This window comes from Calypte anna, chromosome 27 (genome assembly GCF_003957555.1).
Source record: "Calypte anna isolate BGI_N300 chromosome 27, bCalAnn1_v1.p, whole genome shotgun sequence".
NCBI lineage: Eukaryota > Metazoa > Chordata > Aves > Apodiformes > Trochilidae > Calypte > Calypte anna.
Genome location: NC_044272.1, coordinates 851,957 through 871,324, shown reverse-complemented (window position 1 = coordinate 871,324; position 19,368 = coordinate 851,957). Strand labels below are relative to the sequence as shown.

The 19,368-nt window shown below is 52.1% G+C and overlaps 1 protein-coding gene across 1 annotated transcript; it reads left to right on the top strand.

Moving 5' to 3' along the window:
- Window positions 1-14,731: 14,731 nt before the first annotated feature.
- LOC103539248 (SKI/DACH domain-containing protein 1-like) lies at window positions 14,732-16,948 on the top strand. Its single transcript, XM_030465722.1, has one exon. It carries the CDS (start codon window positions 14,732-14,734, stop codon window positions 16,946-16,948), a length of 2,217 nt encoding a protein of 738 aa, XP_030321582.1.
- The last annotated feature ends 2,420 nt before the right edge of the window (window positions 16,949-19,368 follow it).

Here is a 19,368-nt window from a genome sequence, read left to right as displayed (position 1 = left end):
CAGGGATTCCTATGGGTTATGTATTTAAAGGGGTTTAACTGTTTATTTGCTTTTTCCAGACAGTGTGGAGCTGAGGAACATCTCTAAACCAAGCCCGGTGTAAAAACCTAAAGGGATATCCATAAAACCACATAAACATTAAAAATATCCATAAAATCACATAAACCTTCCTTTGGAAGGAACTCCAAGAGACCAATTCCCTATGGGGAGGCAGGACCAGGGACTTATTAGTGTCAGATTATTATTATTATTATTATTATTATTATTTACATCAGGCAGTGAAAATACCCAGCAATTACCAGAGCAATAACTGGTGTGCTCTGTGTCCAGCAACCAGGGGTATTTTTAAGGAGCCTTTATTCAGGTTTTCAAGTTCCTTCTCAGGAACCTACACAGATGCTCTGCCTTGAAACCCAAACCAAGCTTTGGAGCTGCTCCCATCCCTCTGTGTGCCCCAAACCTCTGCTGATGGGAGCATTTAAACTCTCCTGGGTGCTTTGGCATGGCAGAGCTTTGGGTGCCTCATTCCAGGCCCTGAATCTTTATCCTGGGTCCTGATTAATAATCACAAACAGATCTGGTTTAATGGGACTCAGGCACCTGTTTCCCCTTGTGCCTTGGGACTTTTTCCTCACATTCCTGCATTTTTAGCGCCTTTCAAAAAAAAAAAAAAAAAAATTACTTGGCAGTAATTGAAGCTTTGCCTATACACACCAGTTGCTCTCCTTTAATTGGTTTACAAAGCAGCTTAATTAAACCTTCTGTTTTGACATCTCTGTATGGGGTTGGAGCGTTGCATCAGCTTCGCTTGCAATTGTCTGCTCAGGGTTTTGGCTCTGCTGTCGGAAACTGCCTTGAAGACAGGAAACCCGAGGTAAAAGCCTGAAGGTAACAGCCCTGCAGTGACTACACGAAGCCAAGTCCTTTTTTCCAGGCCCAGGAACTGGCTTCCCAGGGCTAAAAATACCCGGGACAGGGCAGGGCCCATGGCACGGGCAGGGATGGGGCAGAGGCCAAGCACCCAATGCTCCAGGGTGCTCAACCTGCCCAGGGTCAGCCTTTCCCCTCCCTTCCTCCCAAGCTGCCTCTCTTTATACTTTAATAAATGGATATAATGACTTTCCAAGCTGGTTTCCAGTCGGCAGAAGTCTCCATAACAGAGAGAAAAAAAACCTCCTGCACGGAGCTGCTCAGCTCCCAGCCCACAGCAGCCAGGGCTGGGGGGTTCATCCCTCACCCAAATCCCTCCTGCTCCTTAGAATTTCTGCAAAATAAATCTTTACTGACAGTTCAGGGGGTGTGCTGGGTGCTGGTGGTGCTGGGTGCTGGTGGTACAGGGTGCTGGGTGCTGGTGGTACTCGGGGGAGGATGCTGGGGCTCGGTGGTGGAGGCGCCGGTGGCCGGGACTGAGAAAAACCCCGTGAAGATCGACAGGAAACCATCGGTGGCTTTTTTGGGTTGCGAGCTGCAGCGCTGAGGTTCAGGCGACAACATCCTGCCCCGCGCAGAGCCGGGGCCGCGGCCGCGCAGGTTCCGCGGGGGCTGCGCTCCGGGGAGGGGGCAGGAAGCGGAGGAGGTGAGACGGGGAGGGGGAGAGAGCAGCCCCGGGAGGGGACAGGGTGGCCCTGAGCACAGGAGGGTCTGTGCCACCCTTCATCCACCTTAGGGGTGGCAGAGGTGAGGTGACCTCCCTGGGGCACGGCTGTCCCTGCATCAATCCCTGCATCAACCCCTGCATCTCTCCATCAATCCCTCCATCAATCCTTCCATCAATCCCTGCAGCCATCCCTGCATCCCTCCACCAATCCCTATACCCCTCCCTGCATCCCATCCCTCCATCCATGTCTCTCCACCACCCACCCATGGAGAGCAGCCCCTCAGGGAAAGGCCTCCTTGCTACAGATGTCCTCATTATTTGTCAGAGGAAGCCACTTCTTCCTTTACTGATAATCCCGGTGATTTCTCAGGGATTCTCCCAACCTTTCTCGCTGTTGGGATCGTCCCTTTGATCAGGTGCCTGTTGAGTGACTCACAGATCGGGCTCCATCCTCTGTGATCACTCACCAGAAGTTCTGAGGCTGTGACCCGTCAGTCACCGGGGAGTCACAGCTTGGCCCTCGGAAATTAAGAGAGGTCCCAAATCAGACACCCTTGAGGCCTTGACACCCCAAAATCGTCTGTGAAGTCCCTGACACCACTTCCATGAGCTGCAAGAGCCGAGGGGGCAAACCCAGGCTGATGGGTTCAGCCAAATTCCTGAGTAAAAATTGGGATAAATCGGCCCGGCCGGGATTCACATCTGACTCCCAAATATTTGATATTTTCACACTCAACTCCAGAGAGCCAGGGAGAGAAATAATTTCGAGAAATGTCCAAACTCGGGGCACAGAGCTCCCTGAGGGCAAAGCATCGGGTTTGAGGGCTGTGTTGTGCTGTGCTGGTTGGGTGTGATGGAGAATTTCACGGGTGTGAAACCTCTTCAGGGGCGCTAAGCCCGATTTTAATTAAGATTCCCGTTATTTAGTTCAATCTGGTTATTCGCCAAATTAAACTCATCCTTCCTGAGCGAGGTGTAAAGTAGTAACAGGTCTGGCTGGGAGGTTGGCACCCACGCAGTGGGATATTTAGGGTAATTTCCGAATACAGACAAACCCACTCGGTTCTCTGTCTTCCCCTCGCTGGGTTTTGGCTGGGTGAGAGTGGGATTACAAAAATAGTGAGGAGACCTGAAACTGAAAACGGGACTGGCTGGACAGAGCTGTGCCCCTGCGGGAGGCAGGAGGAGCTGGGTTAATGGGGTTTTTCTGAGTGTCAGCTCTGACGTGGCAGGTTTTAGCCCTGCTTTTCCCTCCGGGCCCCTTTCTGTGGGTGTGAGTGGGGGGGATGTGGTGTTAGAGTGAGCGAATTTTCCCCTGCGTGGCTTTAACCACATCCACCCAACGCAGCGAGTGGGTTTCCAGGTCCCATCTGTGAATTTTGCTGCCCCGTTTTCAGTCAAATAAACTCTCGGGGACCGCTCTGAAGCCCGGCGATGCTCTGTGCCCTGGTATTGGGGTGGGGGATACAGAAACACATCCCTGGATGCAATGTCGGGATGAGATGTTGCTCTGTCCCGAGCCAGGAATTCCTGTTCCTGCCGGGCAAACCGGGAATTGTGACGCTGAAACCCCACGGGGGGGTCTGTACCAGCCCCGTGGGGTCCCGTGGCCGTCGGAACGTGATGCTCAGGCCTTTGGGGGGGGGCTGGGAATTGAGAGGGGGGGACCACGGAGCCTCCGGGTGGCTGCAGGCACCGGCACCGAACCGGGAGTGCCCCGGGGAGCCTCCGGTTGATGGTGGGAAGGCAGCCGGGGACCTCTGCTGGGCGAAGCCTAAAAATGTCCTTTTTTTTTTTTTTTATTAAATCCCCAAAACTCGTGCCCTGAGACCTCCGGAGGGCGCCAGCATCTCAACGATCCCCTCTGGGACGGACCCCCCCCGCTCCGCTGCTATCCCGGGGATGTTGATCCCGGGGCTCGGTGAGCCCCAGTCCCCCCAAACCCGCCTCCTCCGGACACCCCGAGGCAGCGACAGAGCCGGGATCAGCCCCACGCAGAAGTGGGGAGCTGGGGTTCGGAGCTGGGGTCCGCTATAGGGTCCACTCTTTTTCCGGAGGTGTGAAACCTTCCAGAAATGGGAATGACAGCAAGAGGCTGAATTATTCCTCGGCTACTTCTCCCGCTAGCCAGTCCGTCCATCCATCCATCCATCCATCCATCCATCCATCCATCCATCCTCTCCTGGGGTCCCACACATCCCCTGCTCCCCTCTCCCCCAGCCCGTTCTCCCTCCATCCCGGCAGAGCGGAACTTTCCTCGGCAATCTTCGGGTTTTTCAGGGAAAAACGGCGCTAGGTCCTTGCTCTTCCGAAAGGAGAAGCTTTGGGATGAGGCTCCGGGGTCCTTCCAGCCCGGATCCCCCGGTAAAGGGGGTGCCCGGGCTCCGATGGGGGCGCGAATCCGGCAGCGTGGTGGAAATTGATATTTTTAACATTTTTTAATTCGTTTTTTTTAAGTGCGTTGCTGAAGGGAAAGGAGAAAATTACCGGCGGAGCTCGGGAGCCGGTGTGGCCGCGGGAAGGGGGAGATGGCAGCATGGGATGAAGGGATGGATACAGCGGCTCTCACCACTTTTTCATGCCCCTCTCCGGCGTTGCGGAACCCAGAGCACCCCGACCAGCACCCACCTCCCAGGATTTAGAGTTGGGATTGGGGGTGGGGGGCACAGGGACATGTTTTAGGGACAGGGACATGGTTTTAGGGGTCGCTTTGCTAAGGACCAAAGAGAAAATTCAGTGGAAAGAAGCGCAATAGCCGGGGCAGAGACGGATCCTGGGACAGCACCGGAGCTGAGCATCCCCCCAGCCTTGCGGAACCGGTACCGCAAACCCCCCCGTCCCCCAGTGACCCCCCCAACCCCCGCACCCGCGTAGCCCTTGTCCCGGTGTCCGTTCCTGCTGAGACTTCGGTTTTTAGATGATCATTTGTGAGCGGTCCCAGAGCCGCTCCCCAGAGGCTTCTCTTTGTCTCATCTCAATTTGGGGGAGAGAAACCCCCCCCTTCCCTTCCCCCCCTCCCATCCCCACCTCCCCAGTTGTGCCAGGCGATTCCTAGGAAGTGGAGCTGAAACCGGAGTGTCCATGTGAAGCTGAAATAAATGCCCATTTCGGAGTGAAACGCAAATATCTTCGATTTTCTTGTTTCCCAGCTCCTTGCCGTCCTCTCCCCTTGGGTCTCAGGAAACCGAGAACCATTTGGCAGCGGGGAGATCCCGGGGTGTTAAAAAAATAAGAATAAAATCAAACAAAGACAAACAGACACAACCTGCCCCCCACCCCCCAGCACAGAGGGGTTAATGGGAGAAAAATCCCCCAGATCAATATTTAAAATAGCAAGAGCTGTGTGTGAGCAGAGCTCTGTTATCCCCGGCATCCCCAGCCGGGAAGGTGCTGGGGAGATGCCCCCAAATATTAATTTTCTGTCTATTTGCAGCAGAACAAACATCTCGGCCGGGTCGAACCGAAAACTCCGGCGGAACCCCGGGGATCTGCCCGTATGGCGAGGGATTTTATTATTATTGTTGTTGCTGTTGCCAGGAACCAGCAAACTTTACAATCCAGATGTTTGCAGGGTGTCGGAACAACTCGCTGCTGCTGCTGTTGGGGTTTTTTGTGTTGGTTTTTTTGTGGTTTTTTATGGTGAAATCCGAAGCAATCGCCGTGGTTTATCATCTGGGAGCATCCAGCCCCGCAAAAAAATCAGATTGCTCTTTGCTTTCTCCCTCTCTAACCCAGATGCTCCGGGTATCTCCCACTGCTGACAGCCGTTTTCTTCAAAGGCTTGTCCTCAGCCAGCCATCCATTAGGATAAAAAATGAGCTTTCATTCTCCTGCATTTGTTTTGGGAAGAGGGGAATTATTTAAACAACTGGATCTCCATGAAATGAGGGAGCGAGGATCCCCTGAGCTTCTGGAAGGGAGGGAAAGGTTGTTCCATGTTCTCGGGGCCGTGGACCATCTCCTGCCTCCCACCAAGAATTATTATTTTCCCCCCAAAAAAATCTTGTGCAGTGAGGAAGCAGAGGAGCTGCACTTCAGGGAGAGGAGGAGATGTCTTTCCCCTTCATTTTCTCGCTTCCTGGGTAAAAAATCAAAATAAAAGGGTGACTATTAATGCTGAGATCCCCTCTGCTCTTTTTTACCTCGTTTTTAAGGCCTTGCTTCCTCCCAGAGCTCGGGACTGAGCAGACCCCCCCCACCCAGGGAAACCCCCGGGATGCCACGGAGCCTTCCCACGGGTTTTTTGTCTTTTCCTTCCCGAAGGAATCTGCTGCTTCAAACCTGAGGCAATTTCGGAACCGGAGCGATGCTCCCTGCACCTCACCCCGGCAGCCAGGACACCCAGCAGCCAGAGTGTCAGCTTTTCTCCTTTTTTTTGTCACCAATTAGGGGCTTGTGTTGGTCTAAAAAGGGCTTGGAGGCTTCCAGCAATTCCCCATCCCGAAGGGAGCTGCCATCCTTCAGGATCTGTTCCTTTAAACAGCCCCTTTCCCCCCCCCCTCCCCCCCTTTTTTTTTATTTACAATAAACACATTTTTGTTAATGAAACCCTCGCCCACTTCGCAACCTCCCCCTCCTTTCCCCGAAGCCCATAAAGCTCCAACTTTGCATTTCTGAGCCCTGTTCCGTGGGGTTGGGTCCTTCGGGGGTCCCAGGGTCAGGCTGGGGGCAGCAGGGTCATTGTATTGCCAGCATGGGTCAATAAGCAACTGGTCAGGCTCTCAATCCACATCAGGCCTTGAAGAGGACTGGGAAATGGGAGAATCCATTCATAATAATAATAAACTTGTCAATCAATAACAGGCAGGAGAAATACTTTGTAAAAGGTAACAAAAAAAATGAAAAAAATAATTAAAAATACAAATTTTATTTTTTTTTTCCCCAGGTTTGACAACAAGAAACTTGCCACAGGCTTCAGAAAACCCTCCGAGGGTTTTTTATCTGTCAAGGGGAGTTTAAAATCATTAATTGCTTTAAACGTTGAAAAGTTAAGGAAGTGTTGTAGGTAGGAGTGAAATTTAAATGAGAATTGATAAATGTTTCCCAAAGAATATAAAATGGTCTTGGAGGGAAAAGGCAACATCCAGAACTCCTTTTTGCCTCAGAAAAAGACTGAAATGGGTGTTCTTTAATTTCCATTGATACCAGCACTTACTGAGGGCAAGGAGGAGTCTGGGTTTAAGCTCATTTTAGCAAGAAAATGATTTTCCATCATTTTCTAAATTCTAAACTGACCCAATAAACAAAATCCTGCATGAGGAATAAATCAATGGGCTGGAGAAAATGAGAGAATTTCCCTGGCTTGGCTGGGCTAGATTTGAAGGGGCAAAAAACCCCCAGGAATGAAGATTTCCTGTTGAAGGGGAAATGTCCAGGGCTTCTCAGTGACTGCAAAACGTTCAGGAATTGGGAGCTGATCCCATATCAAAAACCCAAGAGCCGGGATTGACAGGGAAACGGAGCAGATCAGAAACCTGGGAACCATCCCAAAGCAACAGCAGAATAAAGCGAATTCTCTGCTGAAATCTCCCATCTACAAACTCGTTTTTCCTCTTTCTTAGAAGCCTGTTCTTTTCGGGGGGGTTCGTTTCTTTTTTGGTATTCTTGTTATTTGGGTGGGGTTTGGCTCTCTCTTTTTTTTTTTTTTTTTTTTTTTGGTCTTTTCTTTCTTTTTCTTTTTCTTTTCTTTTTCTTTTTCTTTTTCTTTTTCTTTTTCTTTTTCTCTTTCTTTCTTTTTCTTTCTTTCTTTCTTTCTTTCTTTCTTTCTTTCTTTCTTTCTTTCTTTCTTTCTTTCTTTCTTTCTTTCTTTCTTTCTTTCTTTCTTTCTTTCTTTCTTTCTTTCTTTCTTTCTTTCTTTCTTTCTTTCTTTCTTTCTTTCTTTCTTTCTTTCTTTCTTTCTTTCTTTTCCTTCCTTCCTTCCTTCCTTCCTTCCTTCCTTCCTTCCTTCCTTCCTTCCTTCCTTCCTTCCTTCCTTCCTTCCTTCCTTCCTTCCTTCCTTCCTTCCTTCCTTCCTTCCTTCCTTCCTTCTTTTCTTCCTTTTTCTTCCTTCCTTTCTTCCTTTCTTCCTTTTTCTTTCTTTCTTTCCTTCTTCCTTTCCTTCTTCCTTTCCTTCTTCCTTTCCTTCTTTCTTTCTCCCAACACACACTTCCCTCAATCACCACAAAACCATCATTTTTAATAATGAGGGAAAAAACAACGTGGCTGAAGCCATCAGAAAAAGGAGGATTCTCCCCTTGGAGTCTCCCATCACATCCCCCCCCTCCCAGCCCCTTCAGGAGGATTTCTCCTGGAGAAGAATCCCTCTTGGAAGTCTTTTGCCGGATTTGCTTAGGAAAACAAACAAACATTTTTATTTTATTTTGTTTTTCCCCATCAGCGGTGTTTGTTACTGTCTGATTTCCTTCAGCTGCTCTCTGGAAAATGTGGTTTCTTTGTTTAGGGGATGCTGAAAGGGCAGAAATAAAGCAGAAAGTTTGAAGGAGCCACCTTGGGATCTTCGCAGGAGGTGGAAGGATGGTTCCCTTCTTCATTCCCTGCCCGGGCACTCTCCTCCCACACCAGTAAATCCACGGAGCAAACACAACTCGGCTGATTTTAAAAAAATAATGTCTCTTTTCTCCATCCTTTCGGGATCTGCTCCCCAGGACCTGCCCTCAATCTCCCGGTTTTACTCCGAGCCATCGGGGGCTGAGCTGCACCATTTGGTCTGATGCAATCTCCTTCCTAGGCCTCTCCCCGAGTTTAAACCCCGCAGTTTTCATCAGATTGCACATTTTCTACTATTTGTTCAGTGATTTTCTTGTCTTTTTTCCTCCCAAACCTGGGTTGGTTTAGGGGGAAGAAAAGGGAGCAAGAGGAGCAGCAGGGAGAGCCCTGAGCTGAGCCTGGTTCCAAACTGAACCCGCTTTCTGTCTTTGTGGTTTTGAAACAAAAGAGAGAGGGATTTGCATCATTAGAAACTGTCAGTAAATATTAGGAAATATTAGGATAAAATAGGAGCTGAGGGAAATAAGGGTAAAAACGTGGAAAAGAACCACGCATCTCCTAACGAAGCCACTGCAAACCTCCCAGCCCCTGCACCCCTGCTCCCCTCAGCCACCGGTTTTGGAAAAAAAAACCTGTTAGAAATCTGAAAATTGATCCCTAGATAAAGTCAAACACTCCTTTAGGAACAGCAGGGTTTATTAAAATATCAATTAGTGATGCAATGTGCTTGAGGTTCCCATTGAGAAACCTTCCAGTGCTTTCATTGAAAGTTATTCACACACTGCTCACGGAGAAGGAGGGAAATGCTGAAAAACAGGAGGGAAAACTCCCAAACCAACCTCATCCCATGGGAGCAAGAGGGAATATCGCTGTCCCTGAGTGCATCTGAGAGCATTTTAACATTTTAACCTGGCTGCTGGCAGTATAAATGTGGATTCTGGGGAGGGTGGTTAGAAAATCACCCACCCTTCATCCTCACCCTCCCTTCATCCTCACCCTCCCTTCATCCTCACCCTCCCTTCATCCTCACCCTCCCTTCATCCTCACCCTCCCTTTATCCTCACCCTCCCTTCATCCTCACCCTCCCTTCATCCTCATCCACCCTTCATCCTCACCCCCCCTTCATCCTCACCCACCCTTCATCCTCACCCCCCTTCATCCTCATCCACCCTTCATCCTCACCCCCCTTCATCCTCATCCACCCTTCATCCTCACCCCCCCTTCATCCTCACCCACCCTTCATCCTCACCCCCCTTCATCCTCATCCACCCTTCATCCTCACCCTCCATCCTCACCCACCCTTCATCCTCACCCCCCTTCATCCTCATCCTCCCTTCATCCTCACCCTCCATCCTCATCCACCCTTCATCCTCGTCCACCCTTCATCCTCACCCTCCCTTCATCCCCAAGTGAAAAAGGAATTTTTTTTCCTTCTGGGCTGGCCCTGGCCCTATCTGTTCTTCAGGCTGGGTTGGGCTGGGTCTGCTTCTCCAGCTCCCTCCTGTAGCCTGTAAAACGCAGCAGTGATGTTTAAGAAGCCCCTGCACCCAGTGATTTGGAGGAATATTTTCATCCCGGACAGTTGAAGTGCCTGTCAGGACTAAAATGCCTCTGATCAAAATATTGGGGGTTTCAAGCAGTGCCTGGTGCTGGGCTGTTTGCAGCTCCCCCAGCCCTGGTGGGTTGCCTGCAGGTCTTTCGGTTTCAGGAAAAAAAAAAAAATCAGAATTTCAGTATTTTCCTGGGTTGTATCTGTACCAAAAGGCTCTGCTGTCCTCTCAGGGGGCCTGGGGCTCCTCTTCCCCAGCAGCAGCAGGAAGGGGGGAAATCCCATCCCCTCCGGGCAGGTTTCTAGAAGGGAAAAGTGGGAAAGTTTGCTGGGGGTGTTTGCTCTGCTCAGGGGCACGGCCAGGATGTCCCTTGCTGTCCCTCTGCACGGAGGAAGAATCTTGGCGTCATTTTGGCCACCTCCTTTTCAGGGATTTGTTGCTCAGAAGAAAAGAGGGAAAAGGAATCCCTGAAGTGGGAATAATTCAGTTGGAGCAATATTTATTTATAATAACCTTTTTTTTTTTTTTTTTTTTTGGTAAATCCGATATACCCTCCCAAAACAGCGGCTGCTCTGTGTGTTCCTACCCTCGTCCCAGCTCCCACCCTCTGCATCCCTCCTGGTTTCCTGCTGGCACCTGCTTTTTTTTTTTTTCCTTTTTTTTCCTTTTTTTTTTTGCTTTTTACCTCTCCCCCCACCCCCCTGCCTGCTCTCTGCGGGGGATGCTGAACCTGGGAGACCCACGAGCGAGATTGGATCTCTAAAACAAAGCCAACCCTCCACCATCCCCCCCTTCCCAAGCTGAGAGACCCGGCACAACCCCCTGAAACTTCTTCCTCAAACCGGGTGGGTTTTTCAGGCTTTGTTTCCTTGAGGTTTTTGCTTTGTTTTCAGTTTTCTTTTCCTCTCCCGCGCTTTTGATGCCCTCGCATCGGGTCAAACAGAAAAAGAGACCAAGAAACCAACGTGGAACATCCACGGGAAGCACGAGTGGGATGCAAGGGGGGGTTAAGAGCGGCTCGGGCTCAATCTCTGCCGGGGGGGGGGGGTGCGGAGCCGAACCGGACCCTCGCAGGATTGGACCCCCCCAAGCCCGTGGACTTCACGCGTGTGAATCTCCGTGTCGAGCAAAACCTCTCCTCACCTGAACCACCCCGAGCAGGGAGGTTTTAGGGGGGGTTAAGTTCCCGAAATAAACTCATCCGGGAAGTCTCCCCCCTCCTTTTTATTCCTGTCCTCATCCCCCACCCTCTGCTGCCCCAGCGAGGGGAAGGGGCCCGGAGCTTCCAACCCCCCCCCGGGAATAGGGAGATTCCCGAAACTTTGGTTGCATTCGGGAGAAACAACCAGCCCGGACAGGTAGGAGGGAGAAACCCCCCCGGAGGTGTCTCACGCGTGAATATCATCGTGGGGACCCCCGGGTTATTGTTCTTTCCCTCTGGGGGGATTGGAAATTCCCAAGTCTGCCCTCGGGAGAGGTAAATTGGGGGTAAATGGTGAAATCTGTGGCTAGAGAAATCTACAGGTAGAGAAATACATCAGTCCACTGATAGGGAAATACCCAAATATAGAAATATACAAATATATAAATAAACAGATATATAAATGCACAGATATATAAATAAATCTATAAATACCCGAATGTAGAGACACACAAACGTATAAATACACCAATTAAAGACACAACCACACACACACAGACGCTGCCGGCTCTCCAGGCTCTCCCCATTTTCCTCCTCACTGTCCAACCCCATCGCCCCCAGCAAAACCCCACTGCCCCCTCGCGTGGGATCCCACGGAGCTGCCCGTTCCGTGGCCACTTCAGGCCTGAGCCACGCAGGCCAGAAAGCGGTGTGGAAGCCCCCGGGCACCTCTTATCCATGGGCTACAAGCCGGGGGTGAGTGGGCTACAAGGAGGGACCCATGCTGGGGACAGTGGGGACCCACGGCACCGTGGGCACCTCCAGCAGGGACACGGGGCACTAAACCCCTTTTTTTTGTTTCTTTTTTTGTGCAGCAGCACCCTGGCTGCCTGCACCGTCCCACCACTAGGTATATATATAATATATACATTTATTTATATATTTAGGGAACTGCAAAGCTCCTGAGTGTCTCATGTCGAGCTGTCCGTGTCCATATAGAGACATCAACGCACACACACACACTTATTCCGTCTTGAACTTTATCCGTGGCCAAAATATTGTCTATTTGTGCTCCTATTGACCGAGATTTCCTGGGAAATGACGTATCCATACATTCGCCTGTGAGCCGCTCCTCAGCCCTGCTTCCTCCTGGCCGACGATCAGGGGGCTCCGGGTCCTCTCGAAAGCCCCACAAGCGATCGGGGACGATTTATTGCTCTGCTCGAACTTGTATTTTCTTTACAATCCCCCCCTCCCTGCATCAGCTGCATCGGACCGGGATATTCCCTGCCAGCTCCTTCCCTCCACCCCAGGCTCCCCTCCTCCAGTCTGGCACGGAGCAAAGCTCAGCCTATAGGTAAAATGGCTCTGGCTTTCTGTGGAAAAAAAAAATAATAAAAAAAATACCCAGGATTTTCTTTATATCTGGGAAGAGACACTGCGGGCTGGCTGCAAATGGGATTTTATTTTTTTTTTTGTGGCTCCTTCGCAGCAAGATCCTGAGGACCCGGGGGCAGTGTCCCCTTCATCGGGCACTTTCCGTCCATCGCGATGCAAACTCTTCCCCCTCCTCTCTGCCCCAAACAAAGAGGAATTTGGTGTTTGTGTTGGCCGGCAGACCTTTACTCACAGGAAACTCTTGCCTGTGGAAAACGAGGGTGAAATGTGGTGGTTTCATGCAGCCAGATCTGGAAAAACGTTGTTTTGGTTTGGGTTTTTTTTTTCTTTCTTTCTTTCCTCCGCAAGGCCAAACGTTTGCGGGGTTCTGTGCGCCCATGGGTGCTGGGGAGGGGGAAAACCTTTGGCAGGGATTCCTCCCCCATTAGAATGGAAGTTGGGATCGGGAGGGTCCCCCCTCGTCAGGCGGGGAGAAGGTAAATGCACATCAGGTGATCCCCGCTCCCAAATTCAAGGCGATGTTGGAGTTATTTTAAATTTTTTTACACGCATACTCAGGAATGCGCTTCCTCCTCCTCCTCCTCCTCCTCCTCCTCTGGGATTGTTTCTAAATCGGGCTCATTTGTGGCTGATTGTACAGAGAGTTTAACTAATTATTATTATCAAATTACTCAGGTTTGGCGTTTGAACGACACACACAAAAAGCTAAGAAAAAAAACCCCAAAAAACCCGGAGGAGACTAAAAGCAACTTTTCATGTGGGAGACAGACGAAGCTTGAAAGGGAACAGCATGCGCTGCAGAGCTGCAGCTTCCCTTCCCCCAGAAAGGTTTCCGAGGTAACTGTTTCCCCAAAATTAGCCTCCTGAGCAGAGAGTTAAACTCCCTGGGTCCAGCCTCCGCGGCTCCACGCACTTCGCTCAAGTAGCTCCAGGTTTAGAAAGAAATAGAAGGGACGGGACAATGGAGCTGCGGGCTGGGTGAGGGCTTGGGGCTTTTTTTCTTTTTCTTTTTTTTTCTTTTTCTTCTCCCCTTTTTCCCCCTTGGAGGCAGAACTCTGCAGCTCGACTTTTTGGGAAAACATCGCCGGGTTTAGAAGGCAGGAGCGAGCTACCAAATGCTGAATAAATCCCGGGATTTAAAGTTTGAAATAAAGTTAAACAGCGCGAAGGCACCCGAAAGAATTTCTTTTTTTTTTTTTTTCGTTTTTTTCTTTTAAAGAAAGAGTTTGGAAGAAAAAGATGCGAAGTGAATAAAGAACGTGTGTGAGTAAAAAAAGAATCTAACTATATTTTCATTGCTTTTCTTTGCACATATTGCCGATATTAGCGTTGATAGCGAGCCCCAGCCCCTGCTCATTCCGGCTAATAAATACAGTAATTGGCAATTAATAAGCATTCCACTGCGGGCTGAAGGATGAATTGTTGCGGAGTCAATCGGTTTGAACAACTCGCTCCGAGTAATATCTTTCACGCTTTATTAAATCTAGACGTACACACACCCACCCCAGAGGAATCCGGGCAGATTTGGGAACGCGCAACAACCCTGCGCGGAAAAAAAAAATAAAAAGAAGCTAAAAGGCAGAAACAAAGCAGAGGCACCCGCGCACCCATCACCTCGAAAACACGGCGTAATTATTTGTAATATTTATGATGATTTTAATTTATTTAGGGGAAAAAAAAACAAAAAACAAAAAACCAAAACACCCCAAAACACAACCCCCCAGCGCTGCCTCTATTGTGTGCGGCGGGTCTGGGGGCGGTGAGGCCGCGTTGCGCGGTGTTCCGCGGCCCGCCCAGGGGTTTATGAGGTTTTCCGCGGGGGTGTGCGTGTGAAATGTTGGGGGTTTGGTGACATCACGGGCCCGCCGTGCCCAATCAGCTGGCGGGTGGCGGGGAGGGCTCGCTGGGGTGTTCCCTAGAATATACCGTACGCGGCGGAGGGGCCGCGAGTGCGGAGCCCGGGGAAGGTGGGAGCCGCACCGGAGCCCCGGGGCTCCCCCGCCTCCCGGACCCCCTCCTCCGCTGCCATTTTTTCGCCCCCCCCCTCGTCGGCAGCTTTGTTTGTTCAAGCACCTCAGTGGCTTTGAGGGGGGGGCTCTGTGCTTGTTGATTCCTCCCCTCCCTCCCGGCTCCCCCCGTCCCCTCCCCAGGAGATTATTTTTGAAGTGGAAGGTGGGGTGCGCGGCCGCGGGAGGGGGGAGGTGGCCGGGGGGAGTCCGGAGGATGCAAGATGTTTGACTTCTTTATTTTTCTTTCTTTTTTTTGCGCTGGGGAGGGGGAAGACGAGGAGTCAAGCCGCGGTGCAGGCGGAGGAACTGGGTGTTTGGAAGATGTTGCAAACCATTGACTGGAGCGTTTGAAAGGGAGATCGACTGCTTTGGCTTTTCTTTATTATTATTATTTCTCTTTTCTTTTTTTCTTTTTTCTTTTTTTTTTTTTTTTTTTCCCTCCCCCACCTCTCCGAAGGGGTAGAAATGAGTGTGATCAGGCAGTGGAAAAAAATATGTCCTTATTTTCAATGCCCCCTTTGAAAGAGACAAAGTAAATGCTCCTTGCAAAATGTTCCTGACCTGCGAAGGGACCTTCGGAATTGTTCCAGCCACCATGGATTACAATGGGGAAGCCAGGCCGGGGGATTTTCACGCTGGCTATCAAGAAATCGAAGGGATAAACTTGGGATACTTACAAATCAATGGCACCCAGATGTTTGCTTTGGCCCAGGTCCTCAGCGACCTGTTTAAGGATATCCCCAGGACCACCATCAGCAAGAAGATGGAAACCTTAAAGATCAAGAGCCGACGCTGCGATCTCAAAGAGCTCCGGACCCTCAAAGCCATCAACTCCGTGCCCACCCGCGCGGTGAAATGTTCCCTCATCTCCAAGGCGGACCTGGAAGCTCTCTGCACCTCCTGCAAGAGCCTCAGCCCCCGGAGGAGGAAGAGGAAGAGGAAGAGCAAGAGGAGGGAGCAGCTGCTGCTGCCGGACCCGGGGGAGCTCTTCCCCTGTCCCCGGCCCCAGCTGCTGCCGCCCTGCAGAGCCGGGGGTTGCTGCGCTCCCTCCTCCCCCCCCTTCTCCAAATTGCCCCCCACTTTTTCCAAGCTGCCCCCCGCCTTCCCCAAGCCGCGCACGGCGCCGGCCGCGCTTCTCCCCCAGCCCTTCCACAGGGCCTTCCCCGCCTTCGAGAAACCCCCCCGGGGGCGAAGGGGCTGCGGGCTGGCGGGGAGGGGCGGGGGGCTTTTCGCCGGTGTCCTGGCCGGGTACCCCCGAGACCTGGCCTTGCTGCATCCCGCCGCCGCGCATCCCGCCGCGCAGGCGGCCGCGCTCGCCCAGCCCGGCAGGCGCAAGCGGGGTCCCTGCTGTGCCAAGGGTCTTTTCCCGGAGGAGAAGGGGACGGTGGTGGCCAGGAAAGGCCGGTCCTCCGTCTTCCCCGGCTCCAAGAGGCAGGGCACCTCGGCCGGCTACTCCAGCGACTCGGACTCCAGCCTGGACTTCGGTGGCTCCAGTCCCGCCACCTCCAGCGACTCGTCGGAGGAAGAGGAGGAGGAAGAGGAAGAGGAGGAGGAAGGGGACACTTCGTGCAGCAGCGAGGAAGGCAGCTCCTCGGAGTCGGAGAGCAGCTCGCTGTGCAGCGGGGACTCGGTGCAGAGCACCCGGTACAGGCAGGCGGCTCTGCCCCGCTTCCAGCCGCAGCCCCCCCGGGAGCCCCTCGGCGAGGAGCGTCCCGCCGAATCCCCCCCGAGCGTGGGCAAAGCCCTGCGCCCCGACCCCAACCTCCTCTTCCTCTCCCAGCAGCTCTGGGCCAGGACTTTGCGAGCATCAACTTTGGAAAGTTTGAGCCCCGTTGCAGCCCTGGGCCCGGGGGTCCAACCGCTGCCGGAGTTGTACGCAACGCAGGAGGCCTCCCCTTCCTCCTCCTCCTTATCCTCCTCCTCCTCCCCCCCTCCCTCCCCGAGCAGCACCCCTGGGGGGGCTCCGCAACAAAAGGAGGGAGGCTTTGGGGACGCGGAGCCCTGCGCCAAAGGGAAGGATTTGCACAAAGATGCCTCGAACAATAGAGCCTCGTTAGGCCCCAGTGACCAGGCAGAGAGGCAAAGCGGAGCTTTAGCTGGGCCGGAACCCTCCCAAGAGCCGGTCCCGGCCCCGCAACCCCCGGCTCAGGAGCTGACGGGGAGCCCCAGGCCGGCACCCCCAGGGGAAACTGGGGAGCCCCGGCGGGAGCACTTTGACCGCCTGATCCGTCAGTCCAAGCTGTGGTGTTACGCCAAAGGGTTCAACCTGGACGGGAAAAGTTTGCGGCACGGAGGGAGGACGGAGCCCTGTAAAGCTGCAGAGCTCAAATCCCCCGGCTCCAAAAGAGCAGAGAGCCCCAGCACCTTGTCAAACAAAGCTTTGAAAGGCAATGGCTCGGAAAGGAATGCCAAGCGCAGACGCCTTGCCAGAGGCGCTGAGGCAGAAAGGCAACAGAGCTCCTCTAAAGGGAGGCCACAAAAGACTCAAAGGAGGAATGCCAAAAAGGGAAACACTCATTGCAAACGCCTCGGCAGCGCCGGGCCAACCCCGCCTCGGAATTCCTTCAGCCTCATGGGCAACTTCCCCTGTATTCCCTCCCTGGTCGTGGGGGAAGATGGGGATCTGTGTCCTGCCTCTTCCCTAGGGGTCAAAAACTCCTGGGCCCTCTCCAAAACTCACCCGCTGTGGAGCTGGCACCTGGGGGGCAACGCCATCCCGGTGCCCCCCAGCCTCAAATTCCGGGGCTATAGCTTGGAGGATTTCTAAGGACAGCGGACGGCCCGGAGGAAAGGTTTACGTGCAACAGATGAGAGCTGCAGGGCGGGCAGGGGGGCAGCCGGGGGGGTTGCCGGGCCGGGGTGCCCCTGGGGAGGGGAGCGGATCCCCCCGACCCACCGAACCCACGGGCCGCCCGAGCCGGGGGTTCCGGGAGGGGAAGGGGCTGCCCGGAGGAGTCGTGCGGTGTCCGGGGGGTGCGGGAGCAATTCGGGGGGGGGTGGGGGGTGTTGCGAGGGAGTGTCTGCACGGCTTCGGCTTCGGGGAGGAGGGCGCTTTCCCCTCTCTGCCCGGGGAGAGGGATTTTTAGTGATTTTTATTTTTTTATTTTTCTCTCCATAACTGTGCCAGGGTCTGATGTTGGTTCGCGATGAGTTTTAAGCTAAAACTCGCGATCAAACCCGGGGGAAATGGGGAGGCGGACGGCTGCCTTTCCACCCCCCCACACCCTCCCTAACGCGAAACGCGGCGAGTTATTCCCAGCACAGGGATTTGGGATGAATTGCGGAGCTCGGGAAAAAAGGGGGGGGGCTCCCCCTCCGCTCAGGGCTCTCCCGGTCCGGACAGACCCCGCTCAGCCGCCCCTTCCCACCCCCCCCTCCTATCTACCAAAAACAACAAGGAAAGAATAGCTCAATTTTCTCCCTTTTTCCTCCATAAATGCATTGGATTAAACTCATAATAATCCCACGCAGAGAGAAATAATGATGTCACGCAGCATAAACACCCCCTTTTCGGGCCGAGTCAATCCCGGCGAACCTGGGAGCAGTTCTTCCAAATAACTATATTAATAGCAGTGTAATGTTGGCTGTCTACTTAAGACAGGAAGAAAACACCAGCTTTAAAAAGCCCAGGAAATTCTGTTCGCTAAAAGAAACCAGAAGGCTTTGAGAGGAAGTTATTTGAAACTGCTGCGTGTATATTAAGAGATTAAAAAAAAAAAAAAAAAAAAAAAAAAAAGGAAAAAAAAAAAAAAAAAAAAAGAAAGAAAAGTGAGTTGTTTGCTGGATAATAACCCAAACTCGGCTGGCCTGAAGGTAGCAGGCCTGTAAAAGCTTTACGGGCACAAGAAATAGGATCCAGGAGCATTAGCAATCGGGTACAGATGGACAATTTGATCTCTCCCGAGCTCCGGAGTCGAACGCAGGAGGAATGCGGAGGGAATGTCTCTCTCTCCTCCGCAGAGGAAATCATATCCCAGTTTAACTTTTCTTCCAAACCAGTGGCTTTGTCACTGCCTCTTTTGACGATTTCTGATGTGATTTCCACCCCGCTTTGGCATCAAAGAGCGAGGAGCTCTCTGAAGTCCGCTCTGGGTTTGGAAACCTCAGGCAAATCAAAGCTGATCTGGGGTTTTTGGTGGTGTTGGGTTTTTTTTTTGGGGGGGTCCCGCTCGGGGATTTCTTTTTCGCCCGTAATCCTCCAAAAATTGGCGCTCGCCTCTGAAAAAAATTAGAAGTCCTTTCAGAGGGATCTTTAAAGGAAGGGAAGGGGCAAAGCGAGGAGAATCATCGCAGAATTCAAAAGAAAATCTTCAGCTCTGTCATGGGCCGCGTTGTGTTGGTTTTTTTTTTTAATTCCATCAGTGGGTTAAGAAAAAAAAAGACATTTTTAAGGTCAAACGTATTTTGTATCTCTTAAGCGCTGTTTTTCTTGGAGATGGAGAATTGTTGCTAAAAGCAATGTTTGTTTTACTTGTGTTTTTTTTTCTAGTGGGTTTTCTTTCTTTTTTTTTTTTTTTAGCAGTGAGTTTGGGGGTTTTTTTGTTTTTTTCTTTTACTTCTCCCCCACCTTCCCGTTCCTCCAAAAGAGGGGGGGGTTATTTTGCCTCCGAAATATTCAGGTTTTACCTCCGTAGCCGTGGATGGTTACCAATAAAAAAAAAAAAAAAACAAAACACCAAAACCAAACAAACCCTAAACCCAACCCCCAGCCCTGCGAGTGTTTAGGATCGAGAAAAGCCGATTTGGGAGAGTTTGCATCGCTATCTCAGGCTGCTCACACAGGAATCACTTCAATATTGGGGGTTTTTCTGCCTCGCACCCCCCCTGCTCCCCTCGGCCTCCTCCCCGCGGGGGACACGCGTGGGGGGTGGGGGTCGCGCCGGTTTGCTGGGTAATTGCTGAGCACGGGGCTCGCTCCCTCCTCCAAACCCCCCCTCAAATCCGGATCGGGTTAAAAATGTATTTTCTAGGAAAAGTAGAATTTAAAGTCAGCCGCGGGTGGGGCGATGGGACCGAGCAGGGCCCCACAAAGCCGGAGGCCGCGCTCCGCGCCCGCGGAGACGGGGATAATATCCGCCCCCCCCCCCCCTCCCCCCATCCCAGCGCTGGGAATGAATGCTTAAAAAAAAAAAATAAATCTACATATATATACATAAAAAAGCAGCAACCCCCAGACCCCGCAGCTCC